The sequence below is a fragment of the Vigna umbellata genome, chromosome 9 (genome assembly GCF_029865625.1).
Source record: "Vigna umbellata cultivar VRB3 chromosome 9, Vumbellata_1.0, whole genome shotgun sequence".
NCBI lineage: Eukaryota > Viridiplantae > Streptophyta > Magnoliopsida > Fabales > Fabaceae > Vigna > Vigna umbellata.
In genome coordinates, this window is record NC_142173.1 from 22273532 (window position 1) to 22290384 (window position 16853).

Consider the following 16853-nt stretch of genomic DNA (forward strand, 5'->3'; position numbering starts at 1 on the left):
AAGATAATACAAAAAGAAATACTCAAAGTTAGCTTCCCTTACCTCTATTCCAGACTTAGTTTCCTCTTCTCAAACCGTTCTCCGGAAACTTCCAGAATTTCCCCTCTTTAACTAGAATTTCCTCTAACTCTCTTCTCTCACAATTTCTCTAGAATTTTGGTGTAAATCTTCAGCCTCCCCCCCTTGGCTATTTATAGCCAAAAATTTTACTATTCATTTTTACTATTCATTTTTACTATTCACTTTTACTATTCATTTTTACTATTCAAAAATTATTTTTTATTCACCATTCTTATCTCTAAATGATTACTTCTACGTGGAGTGTTCTCTTCCATAATTTATTTTAATATTTTTTTTTTTTTTTACTATTCACTATTCACTATTCACTATTTACTATTTACTATTTACTATTCACTATTCACATTTCTAAAAAAAAAAAAAATCCTAAATAAGTTATCAAAAATTTGAAGCTCTCCCTCTAAAATTACTATAACTTTATATCCAAAAATTTACATTTTTCTATCCATTAAAATTATTATTACTAATAAAATGTTAAAATTTACTATTATAAATATTTTTTTTTTTCATGGATCTTACATTTTAACATACAAATATTTTCAAGGATCTTACATATAACGCCGGCAAACAACAAAGAATCCTCTTCCCTTTTCTCTCCTGGCAAAAACTCATAGTCCCATACACATCTGCGAGGACTGCTGTTACGGGGTTTTCTGATCTCGTCTTTTTTGCCACGAAGACATCAATAGCAGTGTAATCTACAAAGTCTTCCAGCTTGGGAAACAGGACAATCCCAAACACAGTGAGGGCTAGTACATCCATGAAGGTCTCCCATTCTTCCCTATCGCCCAGGTCATGCAAATATTGTTCAAGGTAACCTTGTGTCAGCCCCCGAATTTGATGTCTCGTTATCAACCGGTTCTCCAATTCATTGGGCTGTAATTTCATTATAACAGCAAGGGTAGAAACAGAGGCATGATGCTCCAAGTGCTGATATGGCTTGGTACCCTCTAATGGCAAGCCCAGAATATGCTCAAATTCTTCTACAGTTGGTGCCAGCTGGAAGTCCTGGAAGGTAAAACATCTCAGGGGAGAATCATAATACTGAGCTAGAGCTGTAATAGCGGGCAACTGTACTTTCACCTCCATTAAACTCAACAAATTCCCATATTTCCTCCCGAAGGCTTCTCTCTGTATGGTCTTGAGTTTTCGGCCTAAATTTATCAACCCGGTCAAATTTCCAACATGTGTCCTTAGGCTAGACTTCTTTCTTAAAATGGCGGAGTTGGTATGCAGTGTAGCATCAGATCTGGTGTCAACATCCATCTCGTGTGAAGTCAAGTGTATACCTGTGATTTCCCCTAAAACCAACATGTTACTAAATGATGCATGAATATGATGCATGATAAGAAAACAACACGATGAAATAAATGCATGCATGGCATGAAAATGCAATAACATAATTTTCGAAAGAGAACGAACAGCGTGAGGATTACAAGAATACACGTTTCTCCCTTTGTGCCCTAATAAAGGTTCAATGGCTTGGATTCGATGTCAAGTATATGCAATCTCACAAGGATGGTCTCTTGAACCTAGAGGTCAATGGTCACTAGAGCTATGGCCCCCTTCATAGCATCTCCACAACAGTCGAGTAATCAACTAGATGAGGAGACACAAGTGAAGAGAACAAACTCTAGCTGGAGTTCTCACGATAGCCAGACAGGAAGTACATCCCAGAATGACACCGCTACACAACTCCTCTAATTCTAAGTTACGCTCAGACCCGGGTATAGGGCCCCACTCATGATATGCACAAAGTGTGTGTGTGAAGGGAGAATGCAATGCATACCCAAACCCTCACCTGCAAAACAACCAGAAAAAATTCCCAGGCAGATATAAACATGTTTTCTACCCTAGGGTTCCATATTCAACAATTCACATGCAGTTATTCCAACTATCAAACACAAAAAAAAGAAAAAAAAACAGGGGAAGAAAAACACAAAGAAAAATCATGTCAAATTCGCGCATCTAATTAAATGGCCTGACTCTCAAGTCCCCAGTGGAGTCGCCATCTCTCGCAACCAGAATCGCGACGGGACGACGGTCCAAAAAAGGAAACGCGGGTTTTGAAAAGAGATTTTGGAGTCGCCACCATAGTTTATTCTGGAAAACTACGGAAAAACCATAAAACGATAAAGCACGGTCCACGAAAACCAAAGATTGGGTTCGGGAGTCGGTTACGCGTGGGGAAGGTGTTAGCACCCCACAACGCCTGCCCTAAGGCAGTACCTTTAACTAAATGCACGAATATGATGTGATTTTCAAAATGTTTAACTATCCCCTAAAATAAAATTCTAAAATAAACAAAACATATTTTTTAGTTTTTTGGGCCCGACAAGGATTGACCTTGCTCCTACGTATTCTCATTCAAAATGAGAAATCAGGGTTACGTAGTTCTTTTAGAAAACTGCTTGAAAATTTGTTTGAAAATTGTTTAGAAAATTTTGTTTGGAAAATGATTATGGATAAATTTGGATTTTTGGGGAAGTGAACCTGACAAGGGCTAGCCTTGCTCCTACGTATCTCCACTTTTGATGGAGAATCAAGGATCACGTAGTTCTGGGTAGCAAGACTATTTGTTGTTTAAAATTGTTGATGTTTTCGGGTTTTTTGAAGATTTTATACCTTTTTTTGTATTTTGTTTAAGAAAGAGAAAAGGTTGTTAGCACAAGGACGATGCGTGCGATCACACATGTGCATAAACCTTTAAAACATATTTTTTGGTTAATTTTACTTAAGGAAAAGAAAAGGTTTTTAGTACAAGGACGATGCGTGCGATCACACATGTGCCTAAACCTTTAAAACATATTTTTTGTAATTTTAATTAAGGAAAAGAAAAGGTTTTTAGCACAAGGACGATGCGTGCGATCACACATGTGCCTAAACCTTTAAAACATATTTTTTGTAATTTCAATTAAGAAAGAGAAAAGGTTTTCAACACAAGGACGATGTGTGCGATCACACATGTGCCTAAACCCTTAAAACATTTTTTTGTAATTTCAATTAAGAAAGAGAAAAGGTTTTCAGCACAAGGACGATGCGTGCGATCACACATGTGCCTAAACCCTTAAAACGTATTTTTTGTAATTTTAATTAAGAAAGAGAAAAGGTTTTCAGCACAAGGACGATGCGTGCGATCACACATGTGCCTAAACCTTTAAAACGTATTTTGATAAATTCCTTTATTTAAATTGTAAATATTGCATCATTAAATATATATTTTAGGATGAGTAAATATGTAGAATGAGTAGATAGAAGAAAATAAAATAATAAATAAAATAAAAATAAAAGAAATAAATAAAACAAATGAAATAAGATAGACAAAATAAATGAAATAGAATAAAATGAAATAAGAAAAACAAACAAATAAAAATAACGAGCGTTGGGGGGAATTATGAACGGACGTTGAGAACAGGAGAGTGGATGACGAGCGCTCGTTGGTGGAAATGTCGAACGGACGCTGGGAAAGGAGGCTTCATGACGAGCGTTCGTCGGGGACGAGCGTTCGTCGGGGACGAGCGTTCATTGGGCGATGACGAACGGATGCTAGGAAAGGGGCTGAATGACGAGCGCTCGTTGGGGACGAGCGTTCGTTGGGGACGAGCGTTCGTTGGGGAACTGACGAACGGACGCTCGGAAAGGGGCTGAATGACGAGCGCTCGTTGGGACGAGCGTTCGTTGGGCGATGATGAACGAATGCTGGGAAATGGGCTGAATGACGAGCGCTCGTTGGGACGAGCGTTCGTTGGGCGATGACGAACGGATGCTGGGAAATGGGCTGAATGACGAGCGCTCGTTCGGAACGAGCGTTCGTTCCCAACGAACGGATGCTGGGAAATGGGCTGGATGACGAGCACTCGTTCGGAACGAGCGTTCGTTCCCAACGAACGGATGCTGGGAAACGGGCTGAATGACGAGCGCTCCTTGGGACGAGCGTTCGTTGGACGATGACGAACGGATGCTGGGAAATGGGCTGAATGACGAGCGCTTGTTTGGAACGAGCGTTCGTTGGGCATTGGCGAACGGACGCTTGGAAACGAGGCTGAAGGACGAGCGCTCGTTGGAGGACGAGCGTTCGGGTGGGACGAGCGTTCGTTGGGAATTGGCGAACGAACGTTGGGAAACGGGCTGAATGACGAACGCTCGGTGGGGGACGAGCGTTCGGTGGGGAATTGGAGAACGGACGCTTGGAAACGAGGCTGAAAGACGAGCGCTCGTTGTGGACGAGCGTTCGTTGGGGAGATGGTCACCCAAACGGTCCGTCCAAGAAGTGGCCGGACGGACGTTGGGAAACGAGGCTGAAGGACGAGCGCTCGTTGGGGGACGACCGTTCGTTGGGGAATTGGCGAACGGACGCTGGGAAACGAGACTGAAAGACGAGAGCTCGTTGTGGACGAGCGTTCGTTGGGAGATGGTTACCCAAACGGTCCGTCCAAGAAGTGGCCGGACGGACGTTCGGAGGGGAGGTAAATGACGAACGTTCGAAAAAGGCCGAAAAACGTGCGTTTATTATGGGCTTGGCCCACCCGGGTAATTTCTAACCTAGAATTCCCTTAGGGGTTCTGCCTGCCCATTCTCATTCACAATCAGCACATGAGAAACCCAGGGTCCCTTTCTCTGATCGGACTAGCCTAGGGCTGGGATTGCCTCCCTTGAACACCTACGCCACTACTTCTTCCAACCAGCCACCGCGCCACCACCTTCCACCCGTCTCGGCGTCGGCGGCAACCCCAAGCACCACCGGAACCACGGCCGGCCACGGCGTTCTCTCCCCCTCTCTCTCTCGCACTAGCCTAGGGTTGAGGCTTTTCCCCCTTGGGCACCTCCTGCCGCCGCCTCTGCCAGAGCCGGCCACCGTCGCCTCTAGCTGGAGCGCGCTTCTTCACCGGCGCCACCAGTGTCACTTTCCTCCCTCTCCGTCTTGGTTTTCTTATTGGCTGCTATTCACTGGTTCAAATCTGATTTTGCGTGGAATTGGTTGAGGAACAGAAACGTTGAAGACTGTGGAAAACCAGAGCTCGTGCTGCTCCATGCCTTTGAAAAGGGGAGATCGAAAATGGATTTCTATAGCTTCATTATGCATTGGAATGTGTTTGTGTGCGTACGAGTATGAATCGTGAATGAAGAGTTTGTCCTGCTCTGAGTATTGATTGGGTCATGAGAAAATGATGAGTGAAGTCGAGAAATGGATTTGCTTGGAGGAGAGAAACACGATCAGAGAAGTGGAGAATCAAAGGGGTTGATGGAAGCTTGCGAGGGAGGGAGACAAAGGTTGGAGTAGGGAAATGGGTGAAGATGGTTAAGGGTAGGATGAGGCTGGGGTGGTGAAACAGAGAATGAATGGAAGGGGAGGTTAGTGAGTGGCGGACGATATCGGAGGTTTCAGATCGAAGACAACATGTAATTATACACTGGATGATGATGGAGAAACGCGGACATTCACACAACAATGCATTATCAATGAAACAACATCCAGTATGAAGCATAATACATCCAAGACTTATGACTATACGAGTGAGCAAGTCTACTTACCTCTTGGAGCTCCACTGGTTGTCGTTAGCTCCGCTAATCCGACGCCCCCTCCTCCTTCGTTCAAGCTAACCTTTGTCTTTGCAGGTGCCAACAATGGTGGACCTCAGAAGCAGTGTCCAATCCTCTTTTTCCTTTTCTTCCTCCAAACTCTCCTCTCTTTTCTCTCCAAAACCAGAATAATAATCCCCCCGCTCTCTCTCTGTGCTTGTTTTTGTGCCTTCTTCTGCGCCAAAAATCCTTGTACTGACTTCGTACGCACCCAAATCGCGTCTGCCACCCTGCTCTCCTCCAAAACGTCTCTGCCACCACCTCGGCTTTCTGCAGAAACAGTTTCTGTCCCCTCACGCTCCGCACACACATTTTTTTTTTTAAATTATATTAATTATATTAAAATATAATATAAAAAGGTAAAACAAAACAAAAAAAAAAGAAATACTAAATAAAAGGGAGAATAAAATATGATAATTTATAAAGATAGAATAAAAACACAATAATAATAGATGACAAAAATGAATAAATAAATAAGAATAATAATAAAAAACGAAAATAAATAAATGAAAAATAAAAATAAAAATAAAATAAACTAATAAAAAATAAATAAAAAAAACAAAACATAGGAGACAATAAAGCCAAAAAAATCAATCCGGACGAAATTCGGTATTGACATATTCATTCTAAAACACTTAAAGCATACCGAAGGAGTCCTCTCGTGGAACCCATATTACTAACCGTGAAACCATTTGAAACCAACTTAATCGTGCATACTTCCACAATTGAATCACCACACATATTATAAAAAATCCTATAATACCATAAATAATTTCACACCATTTAAACAAATCATCAAATAACTCAAAATTAACATTAACTCAAATATAAACATTAGAAGAAGAGGTACAAGACTATTTGCTGAGCGACCAGACTCGCTAAGCGACCTAAGAGTCTGCTCGTTGAGTGACCTAGCTCGCTCTACGAATCCACAAATAGTGTTCCCAAACTCCAAACCTCTCGCTCAGCGACCCAACTCACTGTGCAAATATAAGTCACAGTGCTCCTAGACCTCAACCTCTCACTCAGCGACACATCTCGTTGTGCGAATAAAAATCACAATGCTCTTAGACCCCAACCTCTCGCTCAGTGACACATCTCGCTAGGCGAGAGCAGAGACAGTGTGCCAGACCTTGTAGCCACTCGCTAAGTGACTCTACTCGCTCAGCGAGTCTGCATAATTCTACATCACCAAACTGTAGAATTATGCAACCTGCACCAAATTGACCAATTGCAAATATTTTCTACAACTTCTAATCCTCCTAGATGGTGTTTTATACTTAATTATACTTAATCAAATGTGTCTAAAGCATTCTAAACTCATTCTAAACAAGTGACTCCAAGATTTCAACCAAAAGCTTACAAAATCTCAACTTAGAAACCCAAATTGACTTCTACCACTTATAACTCACTTTTGAACAATTTAATGACTTCAATAAGTCATAAATGACTTACCCAAACCTTAGAATCTGACCCTTTATGCACATAACCACAAACTCAAAATTTCACTATGCAACAACTCTCATTCCCCCAAAAACACTAAAACTTCACTTAAAATCAACACCAACCCCTCTTACCAATTCCATAATAGAATTCAAGCTATCTAACCAGATTTAACATTCAAAATACTTCAAAACACATAATTAATCCAATTATACCTATCCAATTCATCCAGTTTCATCATCAAAACAAAACATCATTAAATTCTTCACATTTTCATATAACCAAGTACATACATTTCCAAATATTCCATCACAACACATAAATATAACGTTTCTCTCAACATAATCACTAATTAGAACAAAATTCTAACTTCCCTTACCTCTATAAAATCTGCATAACTCTAGGAAACCCCGACAATTTCTTCCACTACAAGGAACCTTTAGAATTTCCTACAAATCACCAATTAACGATTGAAGACAACCTTAGAACTTAAATTGAGCTAAGAATTAAGGAAGAGGGATTCTTGATTCATGCAAAACAACACTAGTATACATGGTCAAGAACCCTAAATACCGAGGAAAAAAGGTTTAACACTTACTTGCTCAAATCAACCAACTGATCGGTCAGATAGGTAGCCCTCGACGCAAGGATCACTTACACATCTCCTAATCATCGAACAGATAATCCAAGAGTGAGAAAGGTTAGAGAGATGGTAGAGAGGTTAAGAAAATAGTGTTTTAGAGAGATAGACGATATTTTAGAGCGAGACATGGAATACTGAATGAAGATTCACCAGTTGGGGTTGCATGACTATCTCATAAGCAATTGACCCTACACGCCTCAAGATTTGATAAGGACCAATGAACCTATGAGATAACTTCCTAGAGCGAATAGCTCTTCCTACACCAGTAGTAGCAGTCACTCTAAGGAAAACATGATCCCCAACTGCAAACTCCAAAGGTTTTCGCCTCTGATCAGCATAAGACTTCTACCTTATTACGAGGAAATAGAATTTAAATTATGACGTGGAATTTAGTAAAGTAAAAGAAAAGAAAAAAAAAGAAAAAATGAAAGTAAAGAGGAACAAATAGCTTTGGTAATTCTAGATCTCATACGAAACCTCTTTCTTAGGTTTTTTAGATCTCTTCAATGTTGTTGAGAAACCCTTGAAATTTCCAGAATCTCCCTATTTTGGGAGACAATTAAGGAAGACACAATTTCGCATTTCAATTGTTTTTTTTTTTCAATGGTTGCGATTGGGTTTGATGATTTGTTTGCAGGTTGATGGATTCATATATAATGGTTGCACGAGGATGAAGACTCGCAATCCGTGTTCTCTATATTGGCTTAAGTTCCCATGGAAGATTAAGCGAGTTAGGGTTTTCAAGCACGATGGAGATTGTAGTTTCAGGTCCATGGGTTTTATTGTAGGTCCGATTAGGTCGTGAAAATGGTGGAGGACGAGGGAGAAGCTCGTAGTGCATGGGATTTCGCGTTGTTCCCGCATGGAGGTCGCGAGATTGGCGTTCTGGGGTTTTGTCGTAGTTGATGGCATGATGAAGATGAGTTCAATCTGCTGGAGGTGGAAGATGAACACGCGAGGAGGCTTCACGATAGTCTTCGTGGTGGCGCAAGGTTGGACGAAGATGAAGATGCCGCAATGAGGAACTTGAACGGTGCTAACGGTAGAAAATTTTTTGATTTTGAAGGCTAGCATGGTTTAGGGTTCTCTCGCGTTTGTGATTTCTGGTTTAGTGATGATTCTTCGTGCAACATTATTCAATGTTGTTGGGCAACCCTTGAAATTTCCAATTTCTCTCACGTTCGTCTTCTCTCCGATTCACGTTCAAATCTCTCCACGATGTTCATCTCGTGTGTCAAATTCGAAATCCCTAATCTCAACTGCACAAAATCCCTCTTTCGAAATTCCTATTTCTCTAAACTTTATTTAGTTCACAAATCCCTAATCTCAACTGAACAAAATCCTTAATTTATTTTTTAACTATGTTGACCAATTACATATCGTCATGTCAAAAACTAATACACCATCTTAATTTAAATACTAACTCCATGTAATAAAAACATCCACATCATGTGCAACACGTTAGCATCTCTTGACGCCGTTTTTTACCACTTAACGGAAAACGCTTAATTGTTACAATTTTATAAAGTTTAGGATCTAGTTAAGACCATTTTAAACAAAAGGACCTATTTGAAATTCCTCAACAAATACGAGGATCGTCCCAAAGTTTAAACCTTAATCTTTTAACAAAAATATAAATTTAATATATAAATATATATATATATATATATATATATATATATATATATATATATATAAATGAAAGAAATTATTTTAAAAAGTAGTAATGTTCCAAATGAATAAGTTGCGAAAAAAATATATATTAGCTAAATGTATTTTAAAATATGTGTACTTTAAAATACAATTTATATTGCGATAAATTATTAGTGATTTAATTAATATATAATACACAATTCATCTAAAACTATTGATTTCTTATTTCTTTGATATCCGTAAAAAGATTATTTATGGTTTTTTTTTATATGTGGATATTTAAAACTATCTACAAATATTTATACATTATTTTTAAAAATTAAAATATATTAATTTATAACTAAATCCTTAATAAATAAATTTTGATGAGAAAAAATTAATTTGATCTTTCTAAAATAAAATTTTAAATAAATTGTGTCAAGAAATATATTTAAAAAAATTAATGTCTTACAAGATAACTTTCAATTTTATAGATCTAATTAAAAAATAAACATATATAGGAAATAAAAGTTTAAATAACTATTTCATTATTAATATATCATTGAATAATATAATTTTTATTATAATCCCTTGAATTTAAAATACAAACTCAAATAAAATTTATTAATAATTATTAATAGATAGAATGAATTAACGTATATATGTAAATTAAATATTATATTGATTTCATAAACAAGTGAGTAATTAAATATTAGTATATTTTGCAGGTGTAAAAATATTCCATTTGAAATTTTAATCATAAATATTAGTGAGTAAGGATTGTTTTGTCATCCGGTTCTTAATTGAATGGAAAAATACCGAAAGCTTAATATAATATGAAATACATGAGATTGGAGGAAACCACCTACCACTAGCTCCACCAAACCCCAGTCCCCCGAAGTTGACCAAAACGAAACCAAATTCCAACTTGAGGAATCTCTGTGCTCTGTGGAAACCCTACCTATAAAACCGTACTTTGTTGCAGAGTTAAATTTTGTGCATTAGCAATGGGTTCAGGGAGCTCGGAAGTGAAGGTATTGGGGAAGTGGGCGAGCCCATTTAGCAACAGGGTTGAGCTCGCTCTGAAGCTGAAGGGAGTAACCTACGAATACTCCGAGGAAGATCTCGCCAACAAGAGCCATGACCTACTCAAATACAACCCTGTTCACAAGAAGGTTCCTGTTCTCGTCCACAACGGAAACCCTCTAGCTGAGTCGCTTCTTATTGTTGAATACATCGATGAGACTTGGAATAATAACCCCCTTTTGCCTCAACACCCTTACGAGAGAGCCTTGGCACGTTTCTGGGCTAAGACCTTAGATGACAAGGTATCATTTACCTTATATTTCTAACACTATCTTCAATTTCAAAACTCATCATTCCATTTTATTTATTTTAGATTTTGCCTGCACTTTGGAATGCGTGCTGGAGTGATGAGAAGGGGCGAGAGAAGGCAACGGCGGAAGCCATGGAAGCTTTGGAGATCCTGCAGGAAGCACTGAGGGAGAAGAGGTTCTTTGGTGGAGAGAGCATAGGATTGGTAGATATTGCTGCCAATTTCATTGGATATTGGGTTGAAATATTGCAGGAGATTGCAGGGTTGAAATTGCTTACTCTTGAGAAATTTCCCAAGTTATATAAATGGAGCCAAGAGTTTGTGAATCACCCTGTCATCAACGAGGGCCTGCCTCCCAGAGATCAGTTGTTTGCTTTCTTCAAAGCTTCTGCAAAGAAATAGAACAATTTCAGAGGTCGGATTCGTAATGAATTCCTAATGTTTTTCTTCCAACTATTCATCAGAAAAACCTGCCATTGTTAGGGTATTGCCTTTTTTGTGTTGGTTCTCTGTTTTCTTGCTTCACTTAACAATATTAATATATTTATTATTTGCTTTTTAAATAATATTACTGATATATTAATTTTACTTTCATTAGCCATGTCAACAGAATATTGTTTTTAGCATTTGTAGGCATCACCTTTTTACAAATGAAAAAATACTGCTCCGACAATGTGATAGTTAAAAGGTGCAAGAAATAATATTTTATGGAAAATAAATTATTTCTTAATTCTTTTGCAAAAAGAAGGTTTCGAAGGACATATATTTAAAACCTTTAATAAAAATAAATAGAATAAATTAAAAGTTTTATAAAAAATATTTTCTGATATTTTTATATAAAATCAGTTTGTTTAAATTTTAAAAAAATGCCATAACACGTTGACAATATAATAAAGGTTACTTTTATTTAGTTTTTCTTAGCTGCTGGAAATGCGCTGATTCTCTATTTAGGCAGAAACTAATCAAAAGAAAAAGAAAACAAAAACACCAAAATCAAAAACTTTAGTCTTACTTTTAACTTTCTCTTCGACATAAAAGAAAGTGTAATAATTTTATTTTTAAATAAAGTTAGTTTTTAATATCAATAATAATAATAAATATAAATAATAATAATAAATTTCATTTTTATTAATTAGATTATTTTTTAATCTATCACATCATTTACTAATTTTCATAAACTCTCATTTCAAATTTCTTTATTTCTTATTATACTTTTCTTAATCCAAACAATCCTACTTTCACTTGTTTTTCCTCTTAAATTCATTTCCTTAAATTTATCTTCAAATTTAAACCGACATAATGAAGGTAGCAAAAAGAAAAGAAGTCCAGCCTTTAACTGGTGAAAGAAAAAGGACAAAAAAAAACTCAAACTTTAATCCGTCAAAGAAGAAGGTGGCAAATAAAAACACAAACTTTAAGGAATGAAAGAAGAAGGTAAGTAATACAAAAAGGGATTCTGAAAGAGAAAGGTGAGAAATACATGAAAATGAGAGAAGAAGAAAAGGAATACTTAAAAGATGAACAACTTCTAGGAAAATTGTTTTTGAAACGAGGAGGGGAGGAAGAAAAAGATGCTAATAAACATGCATTTATGAAGTTTTGAGAGACAAATCCGAGAGACAAAGTTAGAAGAAAACCCTAAGAGAGATAAAACCTTAGAAGTTGATCATCATAGTTGGAGCTAGAGTTGTGTTGTCTTTTCTTATAAAGACATAGTCATGTTCTATTTTTATTATGCTAATTTTAGCTTTTCCCTATACACTATTTAGAGACTTTTGTAATAGAAAATTAGGAGAGATATGGGAGAGGGAAAACAACTCTAAATGTTTGTATTCAAATTTGTTATCATGAGTAACTAGACTCTTTTGTGTTGGGATTAAATGCAACTTCTCTTATTCTCTATACTAGTATTTAATTTATATATGTTTAAGTGCTTGTTTTAGTTCAGTGATTTGATTTGCATTTACTAGCTTGATGACTTGATCTTATTTCATTAGCTTGAATTGAGTTGGAAATCTAGTTTAAGTTAAAATTAATCAGATCAACTAATGTTGTCAGATGCTAGTAATATATCTAACTGCTTTAGTTGAATATAGACTCATGTTCTCAATGCAAGTAGTCACTCAACTAGGGACTGAACAATCGCACTGAGTCTGATAACCTTAGATTCTAAAGTCAAGAAATTTATTTAGTACCTTAGCACTTCCAAGAACACTAAGTAATGACCTTGTCATATAACGAATCAATACCATTAGAGTAGAAGAAGATTAAAACAAATTTCAATCCCAACACTTTTATCAGCATCATTTACATTAATCATTAAACACTTTCTATTTTGAATATGTTAGACCCAACCACTATTCCATTTCAAATTTCCTCTACTTTAACCAATTAAATCTTTGTGCATACGACCCTATTGTGCTATAACTGAATCCAATGCACTTATTAGAAATTAGATCAACACTTGGACATCAACATATCGCCTTCGATTTCCTCACTCATTGCTCCTCAAGCTTGATCCATACTATCTTTGTGTGTTGCATGATGAAATGGTTGATCTTTGATATCATATTGTGTTGTAGCCCTATCACATCCGGTTGTAGATCCACTACCCTCGTTGCAATAACCTCAGCCACATTTGCTGCTTTTCATGATTCCATAACCTCTCACTGCATCTTCTCAATCTTCTCTTTATTCACTAGTTGTTGCTTTGTAAACTGTCGAGATTTGTCACCAGCTTCTTGATCTCCTCCTTCCTCACGGCGTTCTCATTCACCAATTCTTCATGCTTAGTTGCAACATCCTGATCTTCATCACTGATTCCTCATCGTACTAATCATTTATGCCGCTATTGACAACATGTCATTCCACTTTACTGATTTGATGAACAATTCACAACTTAAAGTTGGCAACAAGGTCATACATCATTGTTGGCAACAAGGTCATACACCACTGTTGGCAACCACCACCATAACGTAGATCTTTGGACCTTCTAATTACCTCGTCGGAGAAGGAAATTATAAATCTGCCACTACGAAACACTATTGTTGAACTTCCATCATGCGCTAATAAACATGAGCATCCCTTTTGCAGATTGCACAAACCATGGCGACTCCAAATCGCATATCCATCGCAATGCAGATCGGACTTCTAAGATGCAAAACCACATGTAGCTGCAAATCGTGTCTCTCTTCATTGTAGATCTGGAACCACGAGCAACCATGAGCACCACCGCATGCGTCACCGAAAAAAGAAAAAATCAGACCATAAAGGTTTCAAATTCAAATAGTTTCGGTGACGACAAGGGCAAATGATGGTCAAACGTGGCATATCTAGTTTCTAGTGTCTCGATTCATTTGCGGGCCTTGGCTATTTTGGACTGCAAGTAGAAAATCACTATGGAAATCATTTTCTATACCAGTTATAATTAAAACCAATATAGAATTTTTTTCTTGTTTATTAAAAAAATGACATCGCGACAACGTTTTATAACGATTATAATTAGGTTTAATCATTCGTGAGGTCCCTATTTGGAGTGGGAATCTCAAATTGGTCGTTTTCTTTTCCAGTGTCTCAATTGAGTCCTTATTTTGTGAAAATTGCAACAATTACACCTCTGGTTCTAGGTGGTTACAAGAAGCATTCCTGATGTTTAATTTATTCTTTCCAGTTTGTTTTTTTAAAAATAAAATAAAATAGACACGTCCGAATCATGTAAACCAAATAATGAAGTCCACGTCATTTGAAAATATACATCACATGTCACGTCAATGGAAAATTAACGACGTTGGGTCCAATTTAACGGTAGGGGTGTAATTGTTGCAATTTTCACAAAATAAGGACCCAATTAAGATGCCGAAAAAGAAAATGACCAATTTGAGATTCTTGCCCCAAATAAGGACATGACGAATTATTAAACCTATTTATTACAAAAATATCACTACGTCCACTTTCTATACTAATTATAATTGTAACTAGTATAACAAGTTTTCTTTTTTATTACAAAAATATCATCATGCTCACATTTTATACCTATTATAATTATAATCGGTATAAAAGATATTATCTTACCGTTATACTTAGTGAATTATAATCCGTATAAATAGTCATTATAAAAAATATTTTTGCACTTAGTAATAATATTCCAAATGAAATCATTTGTTCATAAAAGAATTCTCAAAATGTATTTTAAAATATGTGTACCTTAAAATACAGTTTATATTTCGTTAAAATATTTTAATATATTTATTTATTCACATTTTTATTTCTCTAAATTCATATACTATATATTTTTAAAAAAGTAGTATATTTTTCAGTACTAAATAAATTGAATTGTATAACATATATTTCATTACTTTCTTACAAAAATTCATTTTCTTTCACAAAATTTTCCTTTAAAACTTTTGCTAATTTAAATTTCTTTAAAATACACATCTTTCTAAATATTTATTTATCTAATTTTTATATCTATTTATCTAAAAAATTATTTATAGATAATTTTTTAAAATATTTATAACTATTTACATATACTTTTCATAAATATTTTATGTATTTATTTATTTATATTTATTTTTAAACATTTATTTAAAATATTTCTACTTTTAAAAATTATTTTATATATTTATTTACTAATATAATTAATTAACTAGTTTATAATTAGTTTTTTAAAACATTTATTTTTAATTAATTAAAAAATAAAAATATCAATTCAATTTAGTTCCTTGATAATCCAATTCTAATCTAATGGAAGACTATTATTCCAATAAATATAAATCTCAGTATATTTATTGTACATGTTTCATAAATTTTCTTCTAATAAGCTATGTATTTTGTTAGAGTATCATTACCTTGACATGCCAACGTGTCAAATCTATTCATTTGACACGGTACCATGTCATGTCAGTAATTTGTAATATTAGTGGAAATCATAGCGTGTCATTTGAGTATCTAAATAAAAAATCGTGTCAAAGTATTATTATTCATTTTGTTATCATTTCGAATTGGATTATCCATTAATCCAATTGACAGAAAATTATAAATGGATCCATTTTTTTGACTTTTACTTGAGATTCGGAATAGATGGACTCTCCATAAGACTCATTTTATTAGCGGGATTTATCACTATGTTAGCTATGTTATCAACTCAACCAATTACTCAAGAATCTAAATTATTCTATTTTATGATGTTAGCAATGTATAATGGTAAATTAAGAACATTTTCTTCTCAAGCGATGTCAAGGGAACTTCTTACTTCCTAAACATATCTTACTATATCTATATATAAACACTGGTTTATCAAGAATACGCAAGAAAAACATTTTGAATTGTTGATGCATTGCCAGAGATGGCTTAGAATCAATAGTTCATCATCTAAAGGATTTTTCCCTTCTAGTATTTTATGTGAAAGTTATCAATATTTATCAAATTTGTTCCTATCCAACCAAGGGCTACTAGATCAAATCACAAAGACATTGTTGAGAAAAATATGACTTTTCTCATATAAGATAATTGTTGCTAGCTGCTCCAATAACAAATCATTCATTTAATTGAATAACTAAAAAAATAGATAGACTTTTTTTCTCTTTGTCTCAAATAACAAATAATTGATTTAATTGAATAACTGAAAAAATAGATAGATCTTTTTTTCTCTTTGTCTCAAGTCGATGAATATTCTCAATTGAAAGATTTCATATATCAATTATACACATTCCAGTTGACCGAGCCTAATTCAAATTGTTTTTATCTAAAGAAATAAAATACAAAAATTTAGAATGATATAAATAGTAACTCTAAAAGCTAAAATAAAATAAAATAATAAGCATTGATGATAGTGGTAGAAAAACAAAATTCCCAAATACGGCCTGGAGCCATGGTCGAGGTATGCCTCTATTACTTTAAGGCTTTCTTATTATGTCCTGTTATTAATTGCTCAGCTTTTTAGGAGAGTAAAAACGACCATAATAATACATCAAATATAATAGATATCCAGATAAAACTATACATTCCAAATTACCAACCGTATCAAAGAAAAGGGAGATTTGAGAGAGACTAAATCAAACCCGCTGATACCTTTTATTTAGAGAAATGATACGACAAATAAAAATATTTTAGATTCATTTGATATTATTCCTTTCTATTTTA

At 35.4% G+C, this 16853-nt stretch overlaps 1 protein-coding gene across 1 annotated transcript; it reads left to right on the forward strand.

Annotated features, from left to right (window-relative positions):
* Nucleotides 1-10214: 10214 nt before the first annotated feature.
* Nucleotides 10215-11306, forward strand: LOC148192931 (putative glutathione S-transferase). Its single transcript, XM_088098898.1, has 2 exons — nt 10215-10704; nt 10776-11306. The coding sequence occupies exons 1-2, from the start codon at nt 10384-10386 to the stop codon at nt 11112-11114; spliced, it is 660 nt and encodes a 219-aa protein (XP_087955024.1). The 5' UTR covers nt 10215-10383; the 3' UTR covers nt 11115-11306.
* Nucleotides 11307-16853: the final 5547 nt, after the last annotated feature.